The 27,762-nt window shown below is 42.9% G+C and overlaps 1 protein-coding gene across 1 annotated transcript in view; it reads right to left on the bottom strand.

The window, feature by feature from the left end:
* The window catches only part of RHOJ (ras homolog family member J), a 77,186-nt gene that overhangs the window by 8,403 nt on the left and 41,021 nt on the right, over positions 1–27,762 (bottom strand). Inside the window, exons 2-4 of the mRNA XM_025442672.3 lie at positions 13,030–13,088; positions 3,098–3,262; positions 1,200–1,295 (exon numbers count right to left, since the gene is read on the bottom strand). Of these exons, the coding sequence (XP_025298457.1) occupies positions 1,200–1,295; positions 3,098–3,262; positions 13,030–13,088 (320 nt within the window). The remainder of the gene's footprint in view (positions 1–1,199; positions 1,296–3,097; positions 3,263–13,029; positions 13,089–27,762) is intronic.

Raw genomic sequence — 27,762 nt, 5'->3', positions numbered from 1 at the left:
TGTGACTAAATCAGTGAGGAGGTGGACTCAGATTATGGAAATATGATTTAAAAGCCTCTTCGTGTATAAAACAGCTCCTCCACTTGTCCCCATTTTATTGTCTGCTTTGGCACACACATCTTGGTGGTAATCGGGAGACAAAGATTTGGTCTTACGTAATTTCCCCATCAGAATCACCATTCACGTTAAGCTCTCAAGAATGAAGAAAGGTTGGTGAAAACAGTTCCAGCTGTGAGCTAGTTGATATTATTCTGTCAGCAGCCACTTGGATTCTCCAACTGGTTACCTTCTGCTCTATGTTACTCTTCTAGATGCTGTTTGTGACATAATCCAGTGTCCTAAGTGGCCATTCATTATATGGGGAACAGATATAACCCTGCCAGACGCTAATCCAAGTTTTTCCCAAGGAAATCACAAAATGCCTTTTATGGGGTCATTTCAATGAATTACATTGATAATAAGCAGTGAGATATACAAATATATACCTAATGACTCACTTTATTCATACTAAATAACAGCAACTGGATATTCTAAAGGTTGCTAAATCAGATGATAAGTGCTTCAGCAGTTTAAATTCACCAAGTTTGTTTCTTTCTTTTTTTTTTTCTTTCTTTCTTTCTTTCTTTCTTTCTTTCTTTCTTTCTTTCTTTCTTTCTTTCTTCTTTCTTTCTTTTTCTTTCTCCTTCCTTCTTTCCTTCCTTCCTTCCTTCCTTCCTTCCTTCCTTCCTTCCTTCCTTCCTTCCTTCCTTCCTCTCTCTCTCTCTCTCTCTCTTTCCTTCCTTCCTTCCTTCCTTCCTTCCTTCCTTCCTTCCTTCCTTCCTCTCTCTCTCTCTCTTTCCTTCCTTCCTTCCTTCCTTCCTTCCTTCCTTCCTTCCTTCCTTCCTTCCTTCCTTCCTTCCTTCCTTCCTTCCTTCCTTCCTTCCTTCCTTCCTTCCTTCTTCTCCTTTCTTCCTTCCCGCCTGCCTGCCTTCCTTTCTTCCTTCTTAACAAGAAACTGACAACAGTGGCTGGGAAGAACACTAACCAAATGGTTGGTCCCTTCCAGCCTAACTAAAACAGGGGGAGGACAGCATGAAGCAGACAGAAGACCCACGAACACGTACTTTAAAGCAAAAGCCTACGGAGCTCACCCATTCCAAATCATACACCAAATTCTTCTCTTAGCATATATTTAAAATTAAATTCAAATCTGACTCTACCGCTTTTGCAAGCTTCACACCATGCTCGTAGGTGAGGGGTTTCTCTTTCATATACAGCAAACGGGCCAAGGTTTTGGGGTCATCTCGGAGATCAATCTGGCAAAAAAAAAAAAAAAATACACATGTGACCAGCTCACATATTTTTTCAGACCTAACCAGGTATTTTAAACTGTGATATGGTAGAGATTCCCCTCTCCCTCTTAAGATCTATGAAGTTGCTTACTTTTCTTTAAGGAGGCACATACACATGTCCATGTTACATCTAAAAAAGTAAAGTGTTTTCTTCGTAAGTGTAAACAGCAGACTTTCCATGTGTTTTCTTCTTCAAAAGCAAGTCCCCCGAGAGCTGAGGACTTACTCCTGAGGTTGTCTGAGGTGTTTTTGAAATTTCCTATTTATTTTTAGATCCCGCTTATAGGAAATGCACGATGATCGATCGGTCTTATTACCTTACAGTGATGCCTCATTTGATCCGAAATTATATTACTCATTTCTTAATAGTCTATTTCCTGGCTCTGAATACATCTTTGTCTTCACCCTCATGGGGATAACGATTTGCCTTCTGTTGGAATATTCTAAGGACTGTCACTGCAGGCTCTGAAGGCACTTCCTCAAGAGGAACTCCCAAAGGGTCTGCTCAAGGAATACGTGTTAATCTTTTCAAAGGTAGAACTGCTTTGAAAATGGTATATACATTTGGATTAGTTTTGGTAATTTAATTAAATATTTTAGTTGCTTTAAAATCTCACTGTGTATGTGAACCTATGCATACATGAATGGGTGTAAACGTGAACTTGAATTTTAAAGAAAAACCAATGTATTCATCTATTAGAGGTCCATTTATAAGCACATTGCTCAGCTTTCCTAATTTGTGGGTTTCTTCTTGTTTAGTCCTGATTGCTCAATGCAGTGCCCGCCGATGATAAAGCAGGCTCAAATGGCACAGAGATGCTTCTGTCCTGTCACATATTTTGGCAGCAGGGATGTAGGCCTTACCTATATGGTCGAACATTATCATCTGGAATTAAGGTAAAAGACTGCATTTAAAGAATTATCTTTCAGAATAGAAGCATTAACTCTACTCTGAGTTTTGGATATGTTAATTATCTGTCCATATCTTTTCTAGGAAGTACTTTTCTTTTATCATTTTTGAACACTTCTCTTTGTCAGAGTATAAAATGATGTATAGAAAATAGGAGCATATGAAACAGATAACAATAAAACCCATCAGTATTATTACATTTCTGTGTCTTTGGATAGTAATTTAAGTTTTAACATAGCAAAAAATAAAATCCTTTCAAAACTAGAAAAAAGTAGAAACAATCTTGAACACATTTGTGCAATTGGCTTACTGTTGGAAATTCAAATTATAGAACTTTATTAGCTTTCAAAACACTTCACAGCCTTTTACAATCACAGGTTTGTTTATCTGATACATCTGTTTTTAACTTCCCTCCTAAGATCTGTAAGACCAGGAGGTTTAAAGGGAACGGAGGAGTCAATTTCTGTCTTCCTTCTCCAGTGGTGTTAAGGAGCTCCTGTTATCAGGTGCTCATTCTGACTGCTGGAGTCATTTTGACATTCACACCCATTTTGTGACTTTCAAGCAATTGTAGATTTCAGATATGAAAAATATTAGGTAGTAAGTGTGATTGACATCCCCACCTCATTCCTCTGGCTCAGGGCTGGAGAAGGGTGTCTGCTTCAAAAAGTACTTTGTTATTTAAAATAAAAAGCAGAGACAGAGGGCTGTCTATCGAATTGATATATCCGAGACTCTCTTATCTCTTGGTGAAAGAGGATGCTCAAGAGACACCTAAAGGGTCTTTCCTTTTGTGCTGCCCTCCTGCCCCTCCCCCCCCGCCCCCCCCACCATCTCTGCCATCGCCGCCTCTAACCTGAGTCCCTATGAGGACATAAGGCACATGAGGCATGCAGTCCTTCAACTCCGGGACCCATTCCTCCTGGACGTTGTGGTAAGAGGCAGGATTTACGACGGAGAAGCAGATCAAAAACACATCCGTGTTGGGGTAGGAGAGTGGCCTCAGCTGGTTGTAATCCTCCTGCAGGAAGAGCAAAGAGTTTGTGCAGCCTGGGAAAGGGCGTTCCCCTACAATTGAGTGTCCTGAGCCAGGATTCCCCTGCAGGGCCCTAGGACTGGGTTCCTTCCCAGCCCTGGGATCTGGTGGTTGCCTCCAGGTATTGCTAGAAATAGAGGAGCCATCAGTCAGGAAAACACCCTTCCTTGTGTAAAGAGATTATAAATTGCCCCCTTTTAAAGAACTTAAAGAGAACTTTTTTTTTTTTTAGCAGCTTCGGTGAGATAATTTACATACTATAAAGTTCACCCATTTTTTTTTAAAGTTCACTCATTTAATGTATGTAATTCAATAAGGATTATTGCAATATCCTGTTGCATTGGAACTATGCTGTATCGAATGATTTAAATTAGTGCAGCATTGGCCAAGGCACAGCAATTCTCTTCCTATATGCAATTTTAATTTAGAATAAGCTAGCTATAAATGTAAAGCAAACAGCTATTGCCAGATCAGACCCCACAATTTTGTAGAAATGTATTTTGTGAGAGTTTAAAGTCCAGATTTTGAGATTTCCTCTTACGTCTACCTAGAGGCTATTGTGTGGCCTAATAAATAAAATACCATATTAATTATTTTTCCCCCCAAACACTATTCATACCAGAATATGCTCTAAGTGAAGAGTTCCTGGTTACATAAGTTGTTGGTGTATATACTGTTTTAGTGTAAAATGATAAAGACAAAGTAAAACATTGGATCATCTCAACTTTGGGAAAAAGTCAGCAGGTACCTTTTGTACGTGAAGTGTTTCAGGAGGTTCCAAGGTAAATCTGCTATTTCGATATAACATTTTATATCTTCATAGAATTTAGTAACACATAAGCCAAAAGTAATTTTATTTATGTTGTATACTTATACCATGTAAGTATATACTATGTATACATACGTGTTTGCACATACCACAATTGACATGGTCGTCAATTACATACATGCATACTTTATATATGTATGCACACTATGTACATGCACATACTATACATGTTTAGGGCAACCAAACCTGCATATTCACACTTAATCACATACATAGACATGGACAACATAACAATTCATTTATTAGGATTCTGATTACTCTCCCTAACATTTCAAGCAAACTATAAAACTCATATATGCTCATTACAAAAATTCAAACATTCCCTAGAGTAATCCAGAGAGTAGAAGTGAAAATTTGTTTTCACCTTCTATGTGATCTCTAATAGTTTTTCATCTCTTCCCAGAGGAAGCTATGATTTAAGAGTATCCTCCTGAATATTATATATTTATAATAGATATAACAGATAGAATAGACACGTATTTAGTTTTTTTTTAAAATTGATTGCATAGTTCATATTGCTGTGCCACTTGATCTTTAAAACTTAATATGTCATGGATATTTAAAAATATCAGTCTTGCCAACTTTCTATTGACTCTCATGATGTCTTTATAATAAGAGAATATGTCCATACATGGACACGTGTGACTGGAAGGAAGTCCCTTAGCGTGTTGAGTATGGCATCTCTGGTCAATGGGCATGCGCTGATCTATTGTTAAGCTACTTCAAGTGCCCGGTCCTCAGGGACTCTGGAACACATGGCTGCAGCTATTACCACTGCTAATCCCACTAGAATCTCAGCAAAGGTTTTTAATTACCTAACCAAAATCAGGGCAAGATGGCAAGGATGCTGAAAAATCCTAAGTTCTCTTTATACATGAACCCTGTAACCAAACCTTCTTGCCCACCATCTCTGCCCTGCTTTCCTTTTGCTCTGGGGCTTTTCCTTAGGATGCAGCCATGAGGCTGACAAGCCAAGACTCTTCTTCCCAGGCCATAACTTACAGCTGTGCACAATACCACCTGCTCTCTGCCATTTCATCCTCCCATCTGGATTGTGATAAATGGATCAGGGACCATGCTGTTTTTTTTTTTTTTTTTCTTTTTCTCATGCCCTACTTATACTCTGTCCACAGCAAACAGTCCATAAATGCCGTTGATTGATTGGCTGACACCAGGTCTGCAGTGACCTGCAAATAAACACGTGGCTATTCCGTGGGTCATTTATGGCAGAGTTTTTGTTAGAATCACCCGGGGAGATTTGAGAATATCTTGACACCCTGCTAGCCAACTACCTGCCTCTCTCCCCACACTCCAGGACCAATTAAATAACAATTTTTGGAAAGAGGGCCTGGGCATTCCAGTCTAATCAGTTTGGAATTGGCATGGAGTTGAGAATACCTGATTTGCATTGTTCTTATCTTCACAATCACTGAGGATGCATCAAGGGCTTAGCACGAAGGGCCAGGCATTGTTTCAGTCACTTACTTGCATTACCTTGTTGAATCTTCACAGTTGCACTGGAGAGGTAGTAGCATCCACAATCATATTTCATAGAAGAGGAAGCTAAGTTTTAGAGAAGTTCAGTAATGAACTAATGTCTCAGAACTATTAAATACTGGGATGGATTGTTTAGCCCGAATCCAGCAGCGGTTCTTAATTGTGACCACATTATTTGCTTCAGCTCAGAACCTCAAGTGACAGGTTAAGCATTTTTTTTTTTTAAATTAAGTTATCTAGGAATCTTAATACAGACTCATGCTTTACCCAGGAATCTAAGAAATGTGGGACCTTGCATGTTTTAGATCGATTCGTGGCCTGCAATTGCTAGAAATTACCAGCAGATGGAAGCAGATACTGTATATTTAAAACCTCAAAGTCCTAAAACCAGAAACTGTACAATCAGAAGTGTCACAACTAGATAAGGTAGGAACAAATAACTGGTGGTCTGAATGGATTGTGTTTATTTGATTCTATACCCAGAAGCTATCAAAGCAATTCTGCTTACATTCTGGAAGAGTTAGGAAGCCCATGGATTGAGAATGTGAGAGGAGTCTGGGGTTTTGATCCTTTCTTTACTCCTGGCAGGGTAGCCAAGGCCCTCCAGCTGAGTGACCTTCCACTTTGTCCTTCGCTGGGGTTTATCTTGCTCTGTATTCTGGATATCTCTTCTGTAGAAGCCTTAGTTCTGCTGTGTAACTCCAGTCAAAAACCTTGATTAATTTTCTCCTGTGCATGTAGCACTGTTAAAGAAGCTATATGAAGCTGATAAGGTCAGTAAGAATTGATTCTTCCCTTGCGGGAAAGAAAAGGAAAATATAGAAGTCACTCAATTTATTTGCAAGTGAGACAGGCCAAGTTTCTCTTGCTCTTGGTTAGCTCTGTGATAATAATGTAGAATATTTATTTACTCGAATCGGAAGAGCACAAATCAGAGTAGGAAGAGGCCTTTGAGATCCTTTAGTGCAGTGGCTCCCCAGGTGTGGTCGCTGCCTAGCAGCCTTGGCCTGGGAGCTTGTAAGGAATGCACATCTTCAGGCCCTGCGCAGCTCTCCTGTGGCTGTGGCCCTGGGCAGGGGCTTTACCAGCTGTTTTGCGACTTTGTCAGGTGACTTTGTTGCAATTCAAGTTTCAGAACTACAGGTTACTGTACTTCCCTGTCCCCTCTGCTGATTTCAAAGTCGAAGAAGCCAAACTCTAGACAGCTTGAGTGATTTCATCAGAACTGATCAGAATCAAAAACACCTTTAAAGAAGCCCTCACATCATGGGCTGGCAGGGCTCCTGTTGGCCCCCATTAGCCACAGGCTGCAGTGATGACACATAGCAGGGGGTTCAGAATTAATAAAGGGAAGTGTCCTCTTGAGATTGAGTGCTGGGCGGGTGGTGGGAGGTTGGGGGATTTGAATTTGTACCAGCTGATAAGTTTTCCACAATAGGGCACATTTTAAGCCTAGGTTGGATGACCACATGTTGAGAGGATGTAAAGGAACTCTGAGAAATGGATAAGTGGTTTAGCTGGTATTTGAGGCCGCTTAACAATGTTGAAACTGAGGATGGAAGGCTGGTGCTTGACTGTTTCTGGAGGAGACAGCATCTCAATCTAAAATTGCCACTCGAGTAGGGCTTTGGAGGGCTAAAATGGACAAGGGGGCTGAGGTGGATGGGGAGGGGCTCAGGGGATAGGGAGGGATTTGGGACTTTAGGCTCTTGAGTACCAACTTCACCCTGAAGGCGGAGCACTGGTTTGCAGACAGATCTGGCACTTTCGGATGACTATGGGCCACTCTTGGGAAAGAGCAGTTCAGGGGGAGCCTCACTGGATGGCCACACGCCTTCCGTATAGTCTGGAACAGCCAGAGCATGATAGTCCAGGTAGTGAGGAAGAGAAACGATTTGACCATTCCTTCACAGACTTTAGGGCCCCTTGAATCTTGTTAACGTGCAGCTTCTCATTCAGCAGCAGGTCTGGGATGAAGCCTGAGAATTTATTTCTAACAAGTTTCCAGGTGATACTGATGCTCTGGTCCAGGGATCACACTCTGAGTGACAAGGAGAGTTGTACTGAGTCTCTCCTCCCCAAGCCCATCTATCCCTGATGCATATTCAATTGGAAATAGAATTCTGCTTCCAAGTCCTCTTGGGTTTAGTGACATTTATCTTGGATTTTAGCATAAGTCTCATTTTCATAATTCTCCCATAAGTACTCTCCTATCTGTCAGTCTTGGTTTGGAAAATGTGAGCAACATCCAGAGGGTGGGAGTGTAGCATAGTGCTTAAGAGGCATGGGCTAGGGAGACATGTTCTCTGGGTTCAAATCCCAGCACTGCCTGTGACTACTGTGTGATAGTAGGTAAGTTCTCTCTGCCTCAGTTTCTTTATCTGTAAAATGAGATTAATAACAGTGCTTGCCCCATAGGGTTGTTTGAGGATGAAATATTAGTATGTGTCGACCACTTAGAGCAACGTCTTGAATGTATTAAGTTCTTTAGTGGTCAAGAGTCCATCCTGTCAACAACAGCTGCAGTGTCCCTGCCCTCAGTGGATACCAGGGCTGAATCTGAAATTAACTTTTTCTAAACTGAATTGTAACAGGACCCACGTGCTTACATACTCTAATAGCAATAGCATTCTGAATCAATGTCCCTACAACCCCATATTCTTTTATAATTTGAGAAGTAAGATTGTGTCCTAAGGTTACTTTTACTGATAACTTGTCATGTGAGCAAACTTCTTTCTAATCTCCGGATTGCACACTTCTAAAACCACATTAAGGCACATATGAGCAAGAAAAGTTGAGTGGCTCATTGAGGAAAAACATTTGTTTTGAGGCGTTAGGCAAACTTTCCATGGAGGATTGATGCCAGATTCTGTGCTCCAGATGGCCCCATTGGGTCAGCCAATAGCAAAAGGGAAGGTTCATGTCCTTCCAAGTGGACCCTGGTTTGCCACTAATGAACCCCAATTATACTTGCCTCATGGGCCTCTTCAAACTCTTCAGGACAGAGGCACTTCAGAAACCAGAGCAGATGAAGACATGCAGTGTGTAGTCCTGGCTCAGGGAGAGGTGTGGCTGATGGCCTTTATACTCCCACACTTCCATGGTCACTGGTGACCACCGAGATGCTCGGGGCTGTGGTTTCTCAGTGACAGACACCCTTCCATGCTTGCCAACATACAGACAACCCCCTATCCTGAGGGGCTTGTATGCCAAGAACCCGGGGGGTTCACCCTGCTGAGAAGCCCAGCTCCTGATTCCAGGAGATTCTCACTCTTCCCTGGTGGTGCTGCCAACTGCCACTTTTGCAAATATGGCCTTTGAGATATGTCTATCCTGGAGTTTGGCCTGAGGGGCCACAGTCTGAGTAGAGTTTTGCCCACATGGCTCTTGTAGTGGAGGGTCCACTGACAGAAGGAGGCAAGATGTCTTAGTGCTATGGCTGGCTCCATTCTAGGTGGCCAGCAGCAGGATGAGAGGATGCCTGGCTCTGAGCCATGACCGGGGACCGAATGGTCCCCCAGCTTGGCATTCCTCAGTTGGCAGATGCCCAGGCTTTGCTGCAGCATCCCCACCCCAGCATCCTGTTCTCTACTTGGTCTCTAATGACGCACTTGAAACATACTGGCCTGCAAGTATGTCATGGAAAAGTCGGCTCTGGGACTCTTTGTAGCTGAGCCAAAGATCTGAGCTCTAGAAATCCCTTTCAGAAAAATTTTCAGTAATGCACTACTAGAGGCATGTGCTGTACAGCATAACCTGGCACGACCTCAATAGATTTGGCTTACAGGCCCAGCCTTATTGCCTCTCTGGTGTGAGCTGAGGGGTAATATGCAGAGTCAGTTTGTGAAGAATCCCTTCCCTCATTGCCTAACTTAATGTTTGGAATTCTATCTAACAGATGAACCAGAGTGCTGAAGACTTTGTTTTCAAAGGATTCTACTCAAAGTCCAAATATGTGTTTGTTTTAGGGATTTGGGGAGGGAGCGCATGTTGTGTAGGACCTGCCATGTGATAGGAGTGTATACATGTGACCTCATTTAGAAAGTGCTTGGCGCGCTTCTGAATGGCCAGGAGCATGCCTCAGGTGGGCCTGGTGGGGGCCGCAGTGGTGACCGAGGTAGACTAGGGATGACAATGTGGACGGAGCCAGGTTAAATCGTTTTGTCTAGGGCTAACTTTGAGGGTGGTAATGCCAAGTTCCTATCACTTTGCTTTGCAGAATATGTGCCCCTTGAGGTTGTTTTCACTAACTCTGACCCATGATTAGCTCAAGACAAAGATGAGGGACACTGCTTCCTGGTTTATTCATGTGAGAAAATCTAATTATTCAATTACAGCAAGATAGAATTCTAGAGTTGGTTTCAGAGACTTTTTTTTCTTTTTTCTGTGGTTCAGGGATTAATCAGGTGGATCACCTCTTAGTAACTCTGACCATATGAGTATTTTTGAATTAGATGAATGTTCCTTAACCATGTGACCTCAGTGACATTTGCTGGAATATAACTGGAGACAGTGGAGGATCTTGCCTGAGGCTGGAAGTGGAAATTTGGGGATCATGCTTCTAAGTAAAATGTGTCCCAAAGCCTTATTGGCAGAGGTATAGAACCAGGGGGATCAACTCAGGTAAGGAGTATTTTCTGCTGCATCCTCCTGTTAGAGCCATGCTTTGACCACCAAAGACTTTATTGCATAAGGATCATGTAGGGGATCTTCTTAAAATGAATTTTCGGAGTCAATCGGCTGGAACTGGGGCCTGAGAATCTGCATTTCGAGCAAGCTCCCTGGTGATGTCGATGTTGCTGGTGGACCCCACACTTTGAGTGGCAAGGTTACAAAACAGTGATTCCTTTTTTTTTTTCAGCCCCAGGCTTGAACTCATGACCCTGAGATCAAGACCTGAGCTGAGACCAAGAGCCAGATGCTTAACAGATTGAGCCACCCAGGCACCCCCAGAACAGTGTTTCCTAAAATATGGTGTATAGACTAGTGGCAGCAGCACTAAGAAGCCTGTTAGAAATACAAATTCTTGGGCCTCATTCCAGACCTATAGAATCAGAAATTCTGGAAGTGGGCCCAGGGGCTGGGTGTTAGAAGGACCTGTACATGATTCTGATGTCTGCTCAAGTTTGAGAACCACCACTATTATACAAAATGAATTACATGTTACCCTTTAGTGTAACTCACACCAATATTTAATGATCCTTTGCTGCTGGAAGATCTTCCTTGGGTCTAGCCTCAAATCATTTTGTTTAATTACTCTAGGTCTTTTAGGCCTTCTTGAAGTAGTCTGTGAAAAGTCCTAATCATAGAATTTTAGGCCTAGAAGGAACTTTAAGATGTGTCCTGATTTCTTTACCCCAAGCTGCATGCTCCCCAATGAATCTTGTCCACCTTTGAGCTTTCAAAGTAGCTGGTAGAAAGCATTAGAGGAAAGCATTAAGTTGAGGAAATATTTATAACCCACTTGTTGTGATATTTTATCAGTGCCCATCGCTTCTTCTGTGTCAGAGGTTTGGATCATTCTATTTTCTTCAATTTGGAGTTTGAGGATATTTTTATACTGCCTTAGAGCTTCAAGTCCTATATTAGTGTTATTTAAAATTTGTTCTAAAAAGGACAGCAGTGGGAAAGAATAATTAAACTCTACGGGAGCTTTTAAACAGTGTCATTGGATTGGAAATTAAACAGAGGCTTGGGAGGTTGTTCTGGGGACAATGAATGTGAAGAAGCTAACACTTGTCATGGATTGCTACAGAAGAAGGGAGCACTGGGTGGGAGCTTTTCAGAAGGCGAGAGAAACAGAGAGGACTCAGAGTCAGGCAATAATCTTTGCTGTACTGAACTTTTCGAACTAGGTTATATTCATAAACTCTAAGTATGGGGATGAAGGGTATAAAATGTCCCTTTCGGGCTATGAGTTTCTGATGAATGGCAAACCCTAATAACTAGATGACTGAATGAAAGTAGGCAGATTCGGTCCAAAAAGCAGTGTGCCTTTATCACCGGCAGGCTTTCTGGTGGAGGGGCAGTCAAGCAGCAGGTACACTGAGGCCGTTGTACCTTAACCCAGAGGAGCCAAACCAGTTTTCCAATTTAGGCATTTGGAGCATCCTTTCCTGGTTGTGTGTCTTGATATTGATATGAGAAGTCTCCTGCACTCCCCAGTTCCTGAGAGTAGATGGCTAAAACAGTCATCTGCAAATGATGGGTAACTGACTAACTCTTAGGAGTCTTGAGTCTGGTGTATGATTTTCCAGGTTCCCCACTGTCCTGGCCTGCCCAACATCAGCCTCTGGTGTCCCACAGACATTTATACATGGTCCTTGCAGATGCACACAGAAATCCCCCAAAGAATGCCATTTATTATTATTTTTCTTAGTACAGAATTTTCAAGTTGAGCAAAAAGACGTATCTCCAGATAATTGTGGAAAAAAAAAAAAAAAAAGGCCCAGACAAATGCATGACTACAAAGAACAATTACCAGGAAGCTCACAGTGGGAAAGAGCATGGTCAGTGTTCACTCCAAAGGACTTAAGATGTATGAGTTTGGACAGACTGAACAACCCGCTGATTTTGACCTAAATAAATGACCCAATGGTAACAAAAGCTCTATCAAAGAAACTGGGCCACAGCCATCAATTGCTTAACCCATGAATTTTGTAACACTAGAAACTTTTCATAGTGGAGTGTGGGGTGCAAGGAAAGAAAGATGAGGTGGCATTTTCATCCAAGTAAGGCATGTGCTAACTGAATAAATATTGAGGGTTCATTCTAATCTACAGCCTTCCATTATTGGTTGGCCACATTCTCCAACTTGAAGACACATCTCTGACAGAAATGAGAGTATTTCAAGAATCTTAGAGAATTTAGAGTCAACTTCCAGTTATTCAGGGGTCGACCCTCACTTTTGGAAACCATTCAGGATCCTGGCTTTTCTTCTTCCCAACACTTCATCCATCTCCCTACCCTACCCCCGCTCATTCTCTGTCTCTTTTTGGACTTTTCCATGGCTCATTAGCCAATTCAAATAAAGGCTGGGCAAAGAATATAATGTGAAAAAAATGGGTGAAACTAAAATTCATAAAATTGACTCATTAATCCCAATCTGGAATTGGTGTGGTTAGGAAGAACTTGAGACTCTTGGCCAAATTCATTATTTTAGTTATTGATGGTCATCCATCAATGAATGAATGAGTATTTGCCTACCAACACCTTGAGTAACATAATGATTTAGTTTTTTGTAATTATCCGTGTTATTAAGATATTAAGAATATGCCTTTGGTTCTCATTTAGATAGACAATAAATTTGTCCTGAGTGATCAGAAGAGGTAATAATATCTGTACTCTCAGTCTCCATGTGTCTAGCCAAATGGATCATTCTCCCCACCCCCCAAACCCTCAATGAAGCAAAATAGCAAAAAGGTACCTGTCCTGCAGTGTCATACAGTCCAAGCAGGTGTTGCTTGCCTCCCACTGTCACAGTAACTAGAAGAGAAGACAAGAGGAGAGTTTATAAATGCCAGCTTCAGTCAGGAGGCTTCACATTTCTCCATGCCAACATCTTCCTGGGCAGTAAGGACAAGCATATGCCTCACCCATGTAACATTCTAAACCAAGCTGACAGTGCGATTTCCAAATGCAAGGCAACCTTAGCCTGAAGTGAGAGCAGATGGGCTCAGCCAAGTCCAAATTTCTCAACTGAGATGAATATTATCGGTGCCACGAGGGTACTCTGTAGGCTACTCATCGATCCCTGTGTAGGCCCTAGGATATCAAGCTAGTGAAAGGAAAAGGATGCTGGAAGCTTTCTTGGTTTGGTTATTTTTTTCTTTTGTTTTGTTGGGGCCATCTTTCAGGCTACAGAATGGTATGAGCAACTTCTCTGTTCGAAATCTCTTGGCTTTGGTCTGTCTCTGAAATGTTAATAAAATCATGAAACAAAGAATAATAACCCACCTACATATTTTATAGTCTATAAGGCAGGACTAAGAATGACACAAGAAGGGCTTAACATTTATTTTATAAAAGTTTTTCTTTTTTTAATGAAATAGTCCAGTGCTTTAGCCTAATTGATTTATTACAATACTGAATGTCAGTTGCAGGAGGAGATGTGGGATGGGTTTGCTTGCACAGACCTAAAGGGTGTACGTAGAGGGAAAAGTAGACAGTCTGATTTACCCAGCTGGCTTCCTGCCTTGCAAGTAATTGTGTCCATAAGGGAGAAGTAATAGAGGGATACCAGCCACTCTGTACATGTCTGGGGATGAAATAAAGTCTCAACTTGTAACTAAACTGAGATCGAACACCAGGAATGCAAAAGTAATACAATCTCACAGTGGATGGAGAGAGTGAATTTAAATCCCACCGCCCCCCACCCCCCAAGCTCCATTTAATCTCTTTTTAGAAAAAGGAAGTAAAATGTGAGGGAGAATGTGATTTTCTTCCCCCTACTTGATCAAAAAATGTGCAAGTGCAGCGTAAAGATAATTTTGGTTCTTCCAACTGTTGGCTGTGCAGGAAAGAAAGATCCACTGCTCAGTAACCTTTATCACGGCCTCTCTCACACATGCCCGCTGCCCGCCCCATTCTTCAGCCTGTTGCTGAGCCTCGCTGATTTGGTACTGATTTGACTTTTGTTTCCAGGACCCTGGGCTACATGTATGCTAAGTACATCTCAATGGCTCATTCTCTGAAAAACACTTGTTTAGAAGTGCTGTCTCCCTAGACACCAGGAACGATTTCTCTAATCTACCCAGATCAACATGTGTTCAGCCTGATAACATGGCTGCGGCCACTCAGAGGAGCTTCCAAATGTGTGTTTTCAAGTGGTGAACCCAGCTCCGTGCACCGCTGCTGACAATGCTGACAGAAGAGGGGCATCCAAACATTTTTGTTTCCTTTCACATGTCAGGCAAGCAATGGAAATGAAGGTGAGACTGTGTGGCCCAGAGCTTTGTCTTGTTTTATTTTCCCCTTCCTACATGCTCAGAACCCAGTCAGATGTTCCCGAAATCTGCCTAAATGGTTTCTTTAATGACCAATTCACTACCTAGTCATGGATCAGGAATGAAGGGAAAAAATCCAACCATTACAACATGGAATTTCCGGCCTCTGGTGAGCCCAGTACACACAGGTCAGGGGCAGCTGTTCTGGAGACCCTCCTGGAGCCTCCCACGACCTACAGGCCCAGGGCCATCTGTGGAGCGAGCTGCAGATGCGAGTCATCCTCACGGCCCTTTGGGCACTGTGGATATTCCTGAGCAATGGCTCTGACCTTTGTCATAGGAGCTCTGGGGCCTTTCCCTCTGGCCTGCTCTCCCGTCAGCTTCACTCTTCTCTCCCTTGGCAGCTTTGACAGCCGGAACTTACACCAGGCCCGGGGGAGTGCAGGCCCAGTGAGGCTGGGCTGTGGGAGGAGGCTCTGGGCAGTCTTCGCTTCAGTCTGTCCTTCCCTAACTCAAGGCTTTATTGAGTTCCTGGAGCACACTCAGTATTGGGAGTAGAAACACCAGATGTGATTCCTCCTGTCATGGAGTGCAGGGACGAGCGGTTCATGGGCAGAGCCTGGGCACCGTGACATGTAGCAAACACTATGCCGGGGCAGCGTGGAGGAGTGTGGGGGCACACAGTAGGGACATCACTGTATTACTGTGCGTGTGTGCACGTGCGTGTGTGCCGGTGGGGGTGGGAACGTGCAGGGGCACTGCTGCTTGTGTGTGCATGTGCTACACACACACACACACAAACACACTCTCTGCTGGAGCTTCATGGCTGTGAGTCACTCAGGATTTACTGGGGGATGTGGGCAGGAATAGGTGAGCATGCAGGGTCTGGCTGCCCTGACTCACTAATTTTGATTTTTTTCTGAAGGCTTTGTTAAGCTGTGAAAGTCCCCAATTCTTTTTCCTGAAGAAAGTAAAAGAGAAGGACACCTGGGTGGCTCAGTGGTTGAGCATCTGCCTTCGGCTGATGGCATGACCCCCAGGACCTGGGATGAATCCTTCCTGGGGCTCCCTGCTCAGTGGGGAGCCTGCTTCTCCCTCTGCCTGTGTCTCTGCCTCTCTCTCAGTGTCTCTCATGAATAAATAAATAAACTCTTAAAAAAAAAAAAAAGAAAGTAAAAGAGAAGGAATTGAAGTAATTTCCTGTACCAAGGCAAAATGGTGGGAAGGAGGGAGGATGGCATTTTTCAGGTGGAAATCTTGCTGGCTTTCTGCTTTGCTGGGTAGTGGCTGTCTGTTCTGTGTATTTGGACAGCCCTGGTGGAAGGATCCTAAGGGAGCTTGTACCTCTGTCCCTGGAAATCACTGTTCTTCTCTCTTCTCTGCCCTGTTAGTCTCCCATTTTACTGGAAGGCAGATAAGCAGATCGCACAGATGACGCTAGGGAATACCAAGGGATAGATCCAAGCATTAATCATACACTGTCGAGAGTGCAGATGGCTTTGTGAATCCATATCTTAAAGTAGCAGGGCATGCCTTATTGCCAACCTGTATCCTACAAAGTTCCTCAATTTGGAAACAAATCAGTCATGACAGCACAGAAGGTAGGTGTGCCCTAAAATGCTAACAGCAAATGTAGTGAGGTTGAAAGAGCAGGATCTTTTAAGTCAGATGGTTCTGTGTTCAATACCTATCTTTGCTATTCACCATCTGAGTGATCTTGGGAAAGTCACCTAACATCGCTGAGCCCCTCCATTCTTATTTGTTAAAAATGGAGATAACATCACCTATCAAAGAGAGCACTTGTGAAAGGCAAATTAAGTGAGAAAATGACTGACACACAGCCTGGTCCACAGTAAGTGCTGAGCAATTATTACCTTCCCTCCTTCACCAAATGCTTCCTGAACCTGAAGTAATGGCAGGCTCTCCACTGAACAGCCAGGGCACATAGCTGGTACAAAAATTCATAATGTTTGTGAATTACTGGTCACTCTCTACCCTACATGATAGCTACTTACATCCGAGTCTTATATCTCCCACTGGATAGGAAGACCCTTGAGGACAGAATCTCCATATTTCCTATCCTGCGCAGGCCACAGCCGGATCCCTGGTATATGTGGTTGATGCTGAACACATGGTACACAAGTGGAACACCAGGGGCAGTTCAGAGGGAAGAAAGTCCTTCAAAATGTGCCAAGCTGCAGCTTGAAGCTCCCTGCAAGGCACTAACTGCTAGGAAGCACCTGCAGCCAGCAGATCTGTTGGCAGGCCGTGGTCAGGCTAAAATCCCAGATCACCAACTATTCTTGGAGCTATTAGAGTTGTTTACCGAGCTTAGAGGGGTTTTAAAGAGAGCAGGCCAAATGACCTGCTAATGGCTCAGTTGGTTCTCTCAGTAAAGTGTGAGGAGTTGTCAGTGACCTGTTAAGATGTAAAACGAGGGCCTTCTTTAGATCCATTAAACTCTTTGCTTCCTTGTGTTCCTTTGGGCAGATGGGAGTGGTTAATTTTGTGAGCTGGATGGGGTGCTAATGAAGTCTAAGTCAGGGGTTTGCTCTCTTAAAGGATCAGTGAGTTTCACCCAGAAAGAAAATGTCCCAGTCGGGCTCTGAGCCTACTCCCCTCGGCATTTCAGTCACCTCGCGTCTGCCCCCTGTGTGTGTCATTTGCAAACCTGGATGAGGAAGTGTGGATCGTTCCTGGGAAGCCAGCTCTGACCAGCAGCCCAGCCCATCAGAAGCACCAGGAAACTGATCCAGAGTCCCTCGCTTGCTAGCTGATGGGCTGGCCATCTCGTGTTCCAAGAGCAGTCTTTTGAGGTCGACATGATGAATCCAAAGAACTGAAATAGTGGGAATGCCAGGTCAGTTGGGAGGAAGCCGCCCTTCCATCCCCAGCACCTAGCCAGCTGTCTGCATGGCTTATGTGGAGTGTACTCTATTTGGGAGGTTGGATGAGGCACATTCGACGAGGTGCCTGCATGCAATGCCGTACAGGTGCTATTTTGGAGGAAGAAACACTAGATTATATACATAGCAAGAAATAGAGTTTTAAGCAAGTTGAAAACGTGTTCTCAGGTGAGCATAGGGTGAAGATAGGTCAAAGATTTATTGACTCATTGGTGAGAGAAGCGGTAAGATGACAGATCTTGTACAAGGAGCATTTTGAAGAATTGACATGTACAGGTACTTAAAAAGCAAAATGTTAGGATGGAATGACTAGATTCAGTGGGAAACTAGTTGTTGTCCTATGGGAAAGATAACCTTCAGTGTTCTCTTTTCTACTAAACAGGAATTCTTTGCGTGTCTATCTGACAAGATTTACAAGTTAACATGCACCTTCAGAAAGTCTAAGCTTCTTTCTAGTTAACAGCAGGATCAACCAAAGGTACATTCCCCTAGATTATTGATCCCTGGGGGGAAGGGCACCCCAACATGGCAGCAAAAGGACAGTTTCATGCTCTTGGCCTTATATCTAAGCTTCAGGTAATTTTTGTTCATGTCTGAATCCAAGTCCCTGCTTTGTGACTCATTTGGTGAGAGGTTGGGCAAGCCAGTAGGTCTCTCTCACCTGGAAAGTAAACAAATCATGTTTACCCTAAGGGGGAATAAAAACTCTTTCTAAGCCGTTCAAAATCTGGGGGTAATCATTGCAACAGTTTGTCCGCGTCTAGGGGGCTGTAAGAAATGGAGAGTTTATTTATTTTTTTTATTTTTTTATTTTTTGTTTTTTTTTAGAAATGGAGAGTTTAAATGAAAATTTTCAATTCTGACTATCATCATGCTTAGCTGACTGGACGTCTTCAGGGTCACCCACTGATCTTTTCTTCTCTGAACTGACCTGTTTTTCCTCGTTTCTGGAAGAGCCCATCTGGGGCAGTGACTTACCTAGCTTCACCGGCCACTCTTAGGAGCTGCTTGTGTGTGTTTGTGACCTGGTTGAAGCCTCACAATGTGCATGTTCATTTTATAAGGAACCAGCTCAGAAGCATCTGAGATTTTCTCCAAATTAAGGTAGGTTAGAAAACTATGAAGCTAGAAATACACAATACATTTGCCTAAATATCAGTGGTGATGAATTCCTTCCTGATGGGTTTCAAACTTCCAACAGATATGATCTTCTTCATGCAGCTTGAAACCTTTTGTACCCATCTACACCAGCCCACCCCAGCCAGCTCTTTCCCCTTTTTTGCAAGGAATGCTTCTTACTCGCTGAGCAGCAGACTCTCCCTCCCCTTCCACCCTCTCCCCACCCCACCCCTCGCTCCGCCCCCAAATAAAGTTGCCTGGGGAGGTCTTTTATTTGATGTGTGGTATGAGGTCTTGTTCTGCAGAACACAGACTGAGGAGAAAACCAAACAGGCGACCTGAGAATCTGTTAGGAAGGACTCCAAGGGCAGCCTGGGTGACCCAGTGGTTTAGCGCCGCCTGCGGCCCAGGGCCTGATCCTGGAGACTGGGGATCGAGTCCCGTGTGGAGCTCCCTACATGGAGCCTGCTCCTCCCTCGGCCTGTGTCTCTGCCTCTCTGTCTCTCTGTCTCATGAATAAATAAATAAAATATATTTTTTTTTTTTAAAAAGAAGGACTCCAAATTGAGGACTTTTTTTTTTTTTTTTGGTTAGGTCTGTATATGTGTCCTACAATAAGGAGAACCCCATGTGAACAGGGTACCACATATTTGCCCTGCATTTTCCATCCCTGGTCACATTTCTTTCTCTTGACAGGGGATTTGGTTTGTAGTTATTTCAAGTTGTAACTGCCCTGGATTTTAAGGCAGAAGAACTGGATGGAACTGTGGACTCACTGTAAATGAACTCTGGGAGCTTGAGCAAGCCATAGCTTTTCTAAGTCTTGATTTTCTCATTGGAAATTTGAGGAGCAAAAGAGAGCAGGAGTATGACGATTTTGTACAGAGCAGCTTTCACAAATATAAGGTGGCATCACTGAACAAACGGCTTCTTAAAGAACAATACTTTTGAGGGACACATGGGTGGCTCAGTGGTTGAGCATCTGCCTTCGGCTCAGGGCATGATTCTGGAGTCCCTGGATTGACTCTCTCATCTGGTTCCCTGTGGGGAGCCTGCTTCTCCCTCTGCCCGTGTCTTGCCTCCCTCTCTGTGTCTCTCATGAATAAATAAATAAAATCTTAAAAAAAAAAGAACAATACTTTGAGAACAGAGCTTGTGGGAATGGAGTTGTCTTGGCTCTGGGTGTGGGGTGGGTGTTCTGGAAAAGTCTGCCCTTGTCAGTACTTGTTTGATGATGGAAGAGACGGAGGAGGAGGAGAAGAGGGAAGAGCTTGTTTAATTCTAGGACTCTTGGAGCTGACTGGGGATGAATACACTAATAGTGTGTTCCTGTCAAGAGTTTTCAAGGAATTTAAAAAAAGTCATGATTCCATGACGTCCACACCCTGGAATTTCAGAGTTCTGCTTGGCCTCATTTTTCCTTCCACAACATTCATTTGGTCTGCACATCTTGACAATTCTACCTGCTAGATAGCTCAGGAACCTGGGTCCTCTTTACCATTCTTGTAGCTGTCCCCTGGTGACCCCTAACTCCCAGCCTTGTCAATTGCCAAGGCCTCCTAATCCACCTCCGGTTCTCCAGGCTCATCTGCTGTGCTTTCCTTACTGCCACCGGAGTTCATGCAGCTGTGGCTCCCAAAGATCTCCAAGATAAACTTCAAATACCTTCTAAGAGTATACAAAGTCCTTGTAATCTGGCCCTGGTTTACCCTCTCTTTTATTTTTTTACCCTCCGATGATCCAAACTTTTTGTAATCTATTATACTCATGATGCCTTCGCTTAAGCTGTTCCCTCTGGAATACTGGAAAAAGAAATTCTGCTGGAATGCTTTCTCCACACTTGTGTGTCTGGAAAACATTCACAACCATAAAACTCACTTCCATAACTTTTTCTTGATTCCCCCCAAATACATTAAGCCTCACCGGGCCTTGCTCACCAGGCCATACTGTGCCCGGGCCATACTGTGCTGTGTGTTATTTACTCTCACGTCATGGAGTTTAGCATGGGCCTGCCATGTAACTCCATAAATAATGGTTGAGTGACTACAAAGTGCATCAAGCTCTACCCAAACTGAAAGTTTTCTCTGAGACACCTATTTTCTGTAGATGAATCTTTGGCATTTCTCAAAGGATCGTCATAAGCTCTTCTGGACGCTAAGTGGCAGGATGGGGTCCCCAGCAATGCCGGCCTCCACTGGAGCTGGCCACCTGCTGTGAGAGGATGCCATGGCAATGGGGCTCTGCTGGGTGGTCTCTGTGCTTGGAGCACCCTGCCACTTTTCCAGGCAACTCTTACCAGCCACAGGGCTGCCAGATTCTAGGCCAGTATAGGGCAGAACCACTGCCAAGGTGTCCTGAGGTTCACTGGGGCTGTGGAAGCCATGGTCTCCAGGCAGCTTGGCATTAGCCACAGGGTTCAGGGGAGCTGTCTTTTAATTAGGACCTTGGGAAGACATGACTGAATTGTAGGTGAAGCCTGCACACAGGGGCTTGTTGTGGCAAACCAGAGCAGGCTTTTTGCAGGATCCCCTCTATAAAGAGCTTCGTTAAAAAATGCCAGCTTCTTTATAAATTGCTTTTAAAAACCTCACAATTATTAAGCTTGCATTGAGGTATTGTGGAATAAATGCCTAGGGTGGAGGCAGAAATGTAAAATTTTAGCCTTTGGACTCCGTGATGGAAATGCTTCATGGCGGCCACCAGGGGGAGCTGGTTAAAACCACAGATTCCCTGGTTTCACACCAGGCCCCTAAGATTTTGAAGAACTAGGTGTGGGGTGGGACCCAGGCGTCTGCGTTTTAATCACGCTCTTCAGGAGGCTGATTCAGAGCTGAGCCTCTGTTTCCTTATCTTTAAGATGAGACTAATGATACCTCGATTACTCTAGAGTGTCCCATCCACTTTAGACAGGTGTGGTGGATGTTAGATGAAGTAATATGTGGGAAAAACAAAGTTTACAGAATGCTACAGATATAATCTTTTTGGCCATGTCTGACCTACAACACGGAAATGCGGCACTTTGTATATGACGGCACTCCCCCTTTTGTCTAGAAATAGTCACTGTGGAAATACAAGCACTGGGGTGATGATAAAAGTGGAATAGCATGTTCCGGTGAAGAATTTTCAGAGAATTATTAGGCCCATAAAAATTGTATCAGGTACCCAGCTATAAACGAGTTAGAAAATATGATGGAAGGTACCCTTTTCACAATGACAACACAAACTATAAAGTGTCTGGTAATGTGCAAGACCTTTCTGACCACCCTGTTCAGCCACATAAAAGAAGCACATGGAGAAGAAACACTCATGGATTTAGGTGGGAAGCTCTGTATTATAAAGATGCTCTGTTTAATAATTTTAAAGTAGGGTGACCCTGGTGGCTTAGCGGTTTAGCACCTGCCTTGGGCCCAGGGTGTGATCCTGGAGACCTGGGATCGAGTCCTGCATCAGGCTCCCTGCGTGGAGCCTGCTTCTCCCTCTGCCTCTCTTTCTGCCCCCCTCTCTCTCTGTGTCTCTCATGTATGAGTGGATAAAGTTAAAAAAAAATTAAAGTAATTCCAATAAGATTTTTGAACTGAGAACGCAACAGAGTGATTGCAGTAGTTTTATGGAAAATGAAATTGATAAAAATAGCTAATCATTAAAAAAATTACAGGATAACCATGTTAATATACATTAACATGTATTATAAAGTTATGCTAATCAAAGATGCATTGCACCAGCACAAGAATCAATGAAACAGAATAGGATCTCAGCCCCAGAGCTGATGCTACATGTGTAAGGATTTAGTATATAAAAGCAGTGGAAAAAAACGAAGTATTCAATATATTGTATTTACACAGTTGGTTACTATTTGGAAATAAAACAGCAAGTGAAGAATACCATAAAGAAAATGATCAATATATTCGATTTTTAAAAACGAAAGAAAGGTTTAAGTATATTGGGAAAAATGGTCATGATATATGGAGGTTGAAGAAGGTTATCTTTGATACATAAGGTGCATTCTAATCAATAAGAATAATTTTTTAAAAAGATTTTATGTATTTATTCATGAGAGACACAGAGAGAAAGAGAGGCAGAGAAACAGGCAGAGGGAGAAACAGGCTCCATGCAGGGAGCCTGACCCCAGACTCCATCCCGGGACTCCAGGATCATGCCCTGAGCTGACGGTGGCGCTAAACTGCTGAGCCACCCGGGCTGCCCAATAAGAATAATTATTCAAAAGAAAAGAAAAGAAATAAAGAATATGTACAATTTACAAATAAATTAAGGGGCAATGAATATTGGAGCAAAAATGTTCAAGTTAAACAGGATATAATCTCTGGCCTATCAAACTGACATAGATGAAGAGAATGGCACCATACTGGTGAGTACATGAAAACATGAGCACTCATACCTGATGGAGGAAATGCAAATTGGTTCAAGTTTTCTGGTGAGTCATTTGTCAGTACAGATCAAATGCCTAAACATGGGTCTGTCTCTGATTCAGCAATTTTATTTCTACTGTGTATCCCCAGGAATAACAATATATCCATATAAGACAATTAATCACCAAAGTATTTATAATTGCTAACAGTTGGAAACAACCTAAAAGTTCAGTAATTGGGGATTGATCCTTTTCAGATATGGAATAACCTTACAATGTAACTTTTTATTTTATTTTTTTTAAAGACTTATTAATTTATCCTAGAAGGAGATAGAGCTTGGGGGAATGGGTAGAGGGAGAGGGAGAGAGAATCTTAAGCAGTCTCTACAGTGACCACAGAACCTGATGCAGGACTCGATCTCACAACCCTGAGATCAGATCTGAGCTGAAACCAAGATTCCAGAAGCTCAACCGACTGCACCACCCAGGCACTCCAAAATGTAAGCTTTTAAAGAATATTAAGAAATGAGGTAAAATATTGAGGATATAATGTCTGATAGTAGGAGATAAAATTCTACATTTCATATGTAAAAATATTTATTGAGAATACTTTTTTAAAAAGATTTTATTTATTTATTCAAGACACACACACACACACACAGAGGGGGAGAAAGAGAGAGAGAGAGAGAGAGAGAGAGAGAGAGAGAGAGAGGCAGAAGGAGAAGCAGGCTCCATGCAGGGAGCCTGACATGGGACTTGACCCTGGGTCTCCAGGATCACGCCCCGGGCTGAAGGTGGCACTAAACCACTGAGCCACGGGGGCTAATTCCAATAAGTAATTCCAATAAGATTTTTGAACTGAGAACGCAACAGAGTGATTGCAGTAGTTTATGGAAAATGAAATTGATAAGAATAGCTAATCATTAAAAAAAATTACAGGATAACCATGTTAATATACATTAACATGTATTATAAAGTTATACTAATCAAAGAAGCATTGCACCAGCACAAGAATCAATGAAACAGAATAGGATCTCAGCCCCAGAGCTGATGCTACATGTGTAAGGATGTACCCAAAGTATTTGGCTGCCCCAAGAATAATTTTTACCCCCCATACTTTGTTACTATGAACACCTAAGTCAGAAAAATAATGGATATTTGGGTGCTCATCAGTTGTTATCATGTTGTGATTATCAATGTTTCTACATAGATTACATTAAATGTCATCTGGATTGTCTCTTGTCACATTCTCCCATTGCTTCTAGGTTCACTCTCTGGTTTTGTCTTAGGCTTCTCCAGATTTATTTGAGGGTGTAGGGCTGAGCTTAGATTTTTATGAGGATGCACATTTGGTGCTTGCTGCAGTGGAGGATTATAAACTTGTGTGGCATAGCTCGTCTTCTCCACAGAATTATGAGGAGCCAGTAATGCTTTACCTATACTTGCTTTTCAAAGGTACCGAGAAAATATTGTGCATTTGAGGATGCTGGAATCTGCCTAAATGTATTAGTTGTCAACCAAAACAAGTGTATGAGCTGTAAAGACAACAGCAGTGAATTGGTTCCAAATATGGCCCTTTATTGACAAAATCTAGGCATAGTGAAATAAACCAGCCTAACAGATAGAGTATGTGTTTCTGCTCTCAATAACTCCTCTACCAAAGTATTATAAGATCGTTTGGAGAATATTAAACAATTTTTCTCTGTTTTATATTTTTGCACATGGTTGTTGTCCTAGATTATGTTTAGTTATCTGCCTCTGTTTTTTGGAAGCCTAGAATTTTAGGTACTGGTGTTGTTTTCCCCTTTATTTATTTCATTTATTGTAGTCTAGTATCCCCAACAAAATAGGGAATAGTTTTATAGTTTTATTTTTTACTTGTTTTTAAAAAAGATTATTTATTTATCTGAGACAGAGAGAGCATGAGACGGGGTGGGTGCAGAGAGAGGGAGAAGCAGACTCTCCACTGAGCAGGGAGCAGGAGGTGGAGTTCCATCCCAGGACCTTGGGATCATGACCTGAGCTGAAGGCAGACACTTAACCAACTGAGCCACCCAGGCACTCCTATGTTTTAGTTCTTTACAACTGTCCAGAAATATTAAGATTTTCTGGTTAATTATGATCAAAAGAGGATGTATGTATGACAATCTGAGATAAAGCAGTTCTTGGAGCCTTTCTGCAACAAATAGCTGTGAGACCATCTTGTAAGTTTATTGTTAAGTATTTTCTCCATTTGTCTAAGGTAACATCTACCACTTTTATGTCCTTGTTCACATGTTTTTCCCCAACTATTTGTCCTCAAACCATCTAAAAATAAAAATAGGGTTTTGGGAATGCTTATCAGCAATGTACAGTGCATGGCTAGCCAGTTTTGCTAAGGACAGGTTCACGGGTAGTAGAGGGATGCACTGAATGTGATACGCACTGTCACTCAAAGCTAAAAGGAAGCTTTGTACAAGGCTTGGTGCCTCAGGTCAACTGGGTCAGTGGATTAGCAATCTGAGGCTTTGAATTCTTTTGATTTTTTTTTTTTTTAGGATCTTATTTACTATTTGGCAGAGAGAGAAAGAGAGAGATCATGAGCAGGGGCAGAGGGAGAAGCTGACTTCCCATGGAGCAGGGAGCCCAAGGTGGGGCTCTATCCCAGGACTCAGGATCATGACTCGAGCTGAAGGCAGTTGCTTAACTGACTGAGCCACCCAGGCACCCCGAGGCTTTGAGTTCTTACTCTTAGTTTTGCGGATGCTTTTCTTGTAAACCATTCTGACCAGAAGTGAAAGATAAAGACACCAAAGGGGGATTCAAATCATAAACCATAGCACTGCTTCTTAAATTCATTTCAGGATTTTTCAGGGCCTACCAAGAGCCTTGAAGCTTTGTCCCTATCCTCCATTGGTCACCAGCACACCTTCTGTAAATATTTTAGTTTTCTTTTTGCCAACACAAGAAAGCCCAGGGCTTGTGTGGCAGCTCTCCTTTGGGCTTTGGAGAGGAGGTCAAAACTGAGCAGTCAAGGGTATTTTCTCCCTTCCATAGCATGGGGGTGGGGGTAGGTGGGAGGGGTGGGGTGGTAGAAGCAGGAAGAAGGGGAAGGGGAAGGTAATAAAAATTTATAATTTAATATCCTTTCTTGTATCCTTGCCACATTTATAATTCAGTAGTTTGTTTTTCAGGTCTGGGGCGGGGGCTCACTTGCTCAACTCTTGTGTGATACTAACACCATCATGTCTGTCTTGGAACCTATTGATCCTTAGGAGTTTAAACTACCACATAGTCAAGGACACCAAGGGTAGTTGGCATTAGGGTTTCTACCAGACCAAAAGGTTAAAGGCCCAAGTGCTAAAAGAGGAATTAAAGATAAAAGGATGGTCCTCTGGAGTTGTCACTCATTGGTCAGAAGGAAAATGAGGTTGTGCAGTGGAAGTCATGTGGACACAAGATCAGGTGGTTGACAGATGTATATGAATGGGGAGGTGGGAGGTGTACACTACAAAAGAAATGCAGGAATGAAGCTCACTCTCACTGGCCCTCTGGGAAGGCTGGGGGCAAAAGCGCATTTTTGGTTCTGCTGGTGAAGCCCCAGGACATGGCTGCTGGTGGCCTTGGTGGGAATTTGAGGCCTGGAAGGAACTTGTGCCAAAAACGACGACTGTAAAGAGAGGAAATTATAAACAAATAATCTTGAGGCTTGGAAAATGTTGTCTCATTCCCCTGGGTCATCGCTGCGGGGAAATTGACCTCAAAATGTGAGAACATGAGTAAAGGGAGGGAGGCAAGTGATTTGGGCAAATGAGACCATGGAAAGGGCTGATTTGCTCGGTAATTTATTTCAGTATTTCTACTGTACCCGGCAGTTTGGAACAAAATAAAAGCCAGTGTGTTTTCTCATATTTGGGGATTTCTGAAGGTCTTTTTGAAGTTCTGTGAGCTATTTTAAAAAGTGTTCTTCTAGACCTGGGGAAGGGTGTACTACGGCTGTCCGCCTGTCTGTTTAGTGTAAGGGCCTGGGCAGTCTTGGCTTTCGGAGTAGTCAGACACATTTCATTTCTCTGGGTGAGATCCCCTCACCTCACTTTCCCCTCTCTGGCTCAGTATGGTGTCCTTCTTTCCCCTTCTCTGCTCCCTTAGCAAAATCTATAGTTCTCTGTTTTCCCCACACATTGAGGTGAGGTTCTACAAGTGATTAATAACTAATAACTAACTGGACCTTGAATTCCTTACATGCAAAGACAAAGGATCCAGGAGTGTCTTGGAAATAATGGGTGTTCAGTAAGTGGGTATTTGTTGAATGAATGGATAGCCTAAAATCCTCCCCCACCACCCCAAGGAGGGTATACATTTTAAAGATGATCATGTCAAACTAATAACTCTTAATAGGGATTTCAGGAGCATCTGATAGGTTGGAGGAGAGTCTTTGCAGACTTGCAGCTTTCTTCACATCAGGAAATCACAGCAGAGGGTCCTGGTGATACTTTCTGGCATAGATGCAAGGAGACACAATTATTGAATTGAAACTGATCAATTCTAGAAAAGGAAAGCTATTGAGTTCAGGCTTGGGCATACTCTAAGATAGACAGTGATGGCATGTTTGGCTGGTTCCCATCACTGACAGTTGAGACAACCCTGGTCTGGTCACATGTGACATAAGGCAGCTCTTGAGATTGTAAATTTCAGGGCCTGCGGGGAGCAGCCCAAGCCCATGACCCCAACCTCTACCAGGGACTGGCCCCATCATCACTCCTACTGCTTCCAAATCTCAGTCCCCAGCCAAGAAGGAGAGAAATAACAAAACATTGCTGCTAATTATGTTCCAGATAGTTTTT

This window comes from Canis lupus, chromosome 8, assembly GCF_003254725.2.
Source record: "Canis lupus dingo isolate Sandy chromosome 8, ASM325472v2, whole genome shotgun sequence".
NCBI lineage: Eukaryota > Metazoa > Chordata > Mammalia > Carnivora > Canidae > Canis > Canis lupus.
This window is presented reverse-complemented; position numbering and strand designations above follow the sequence as displayed.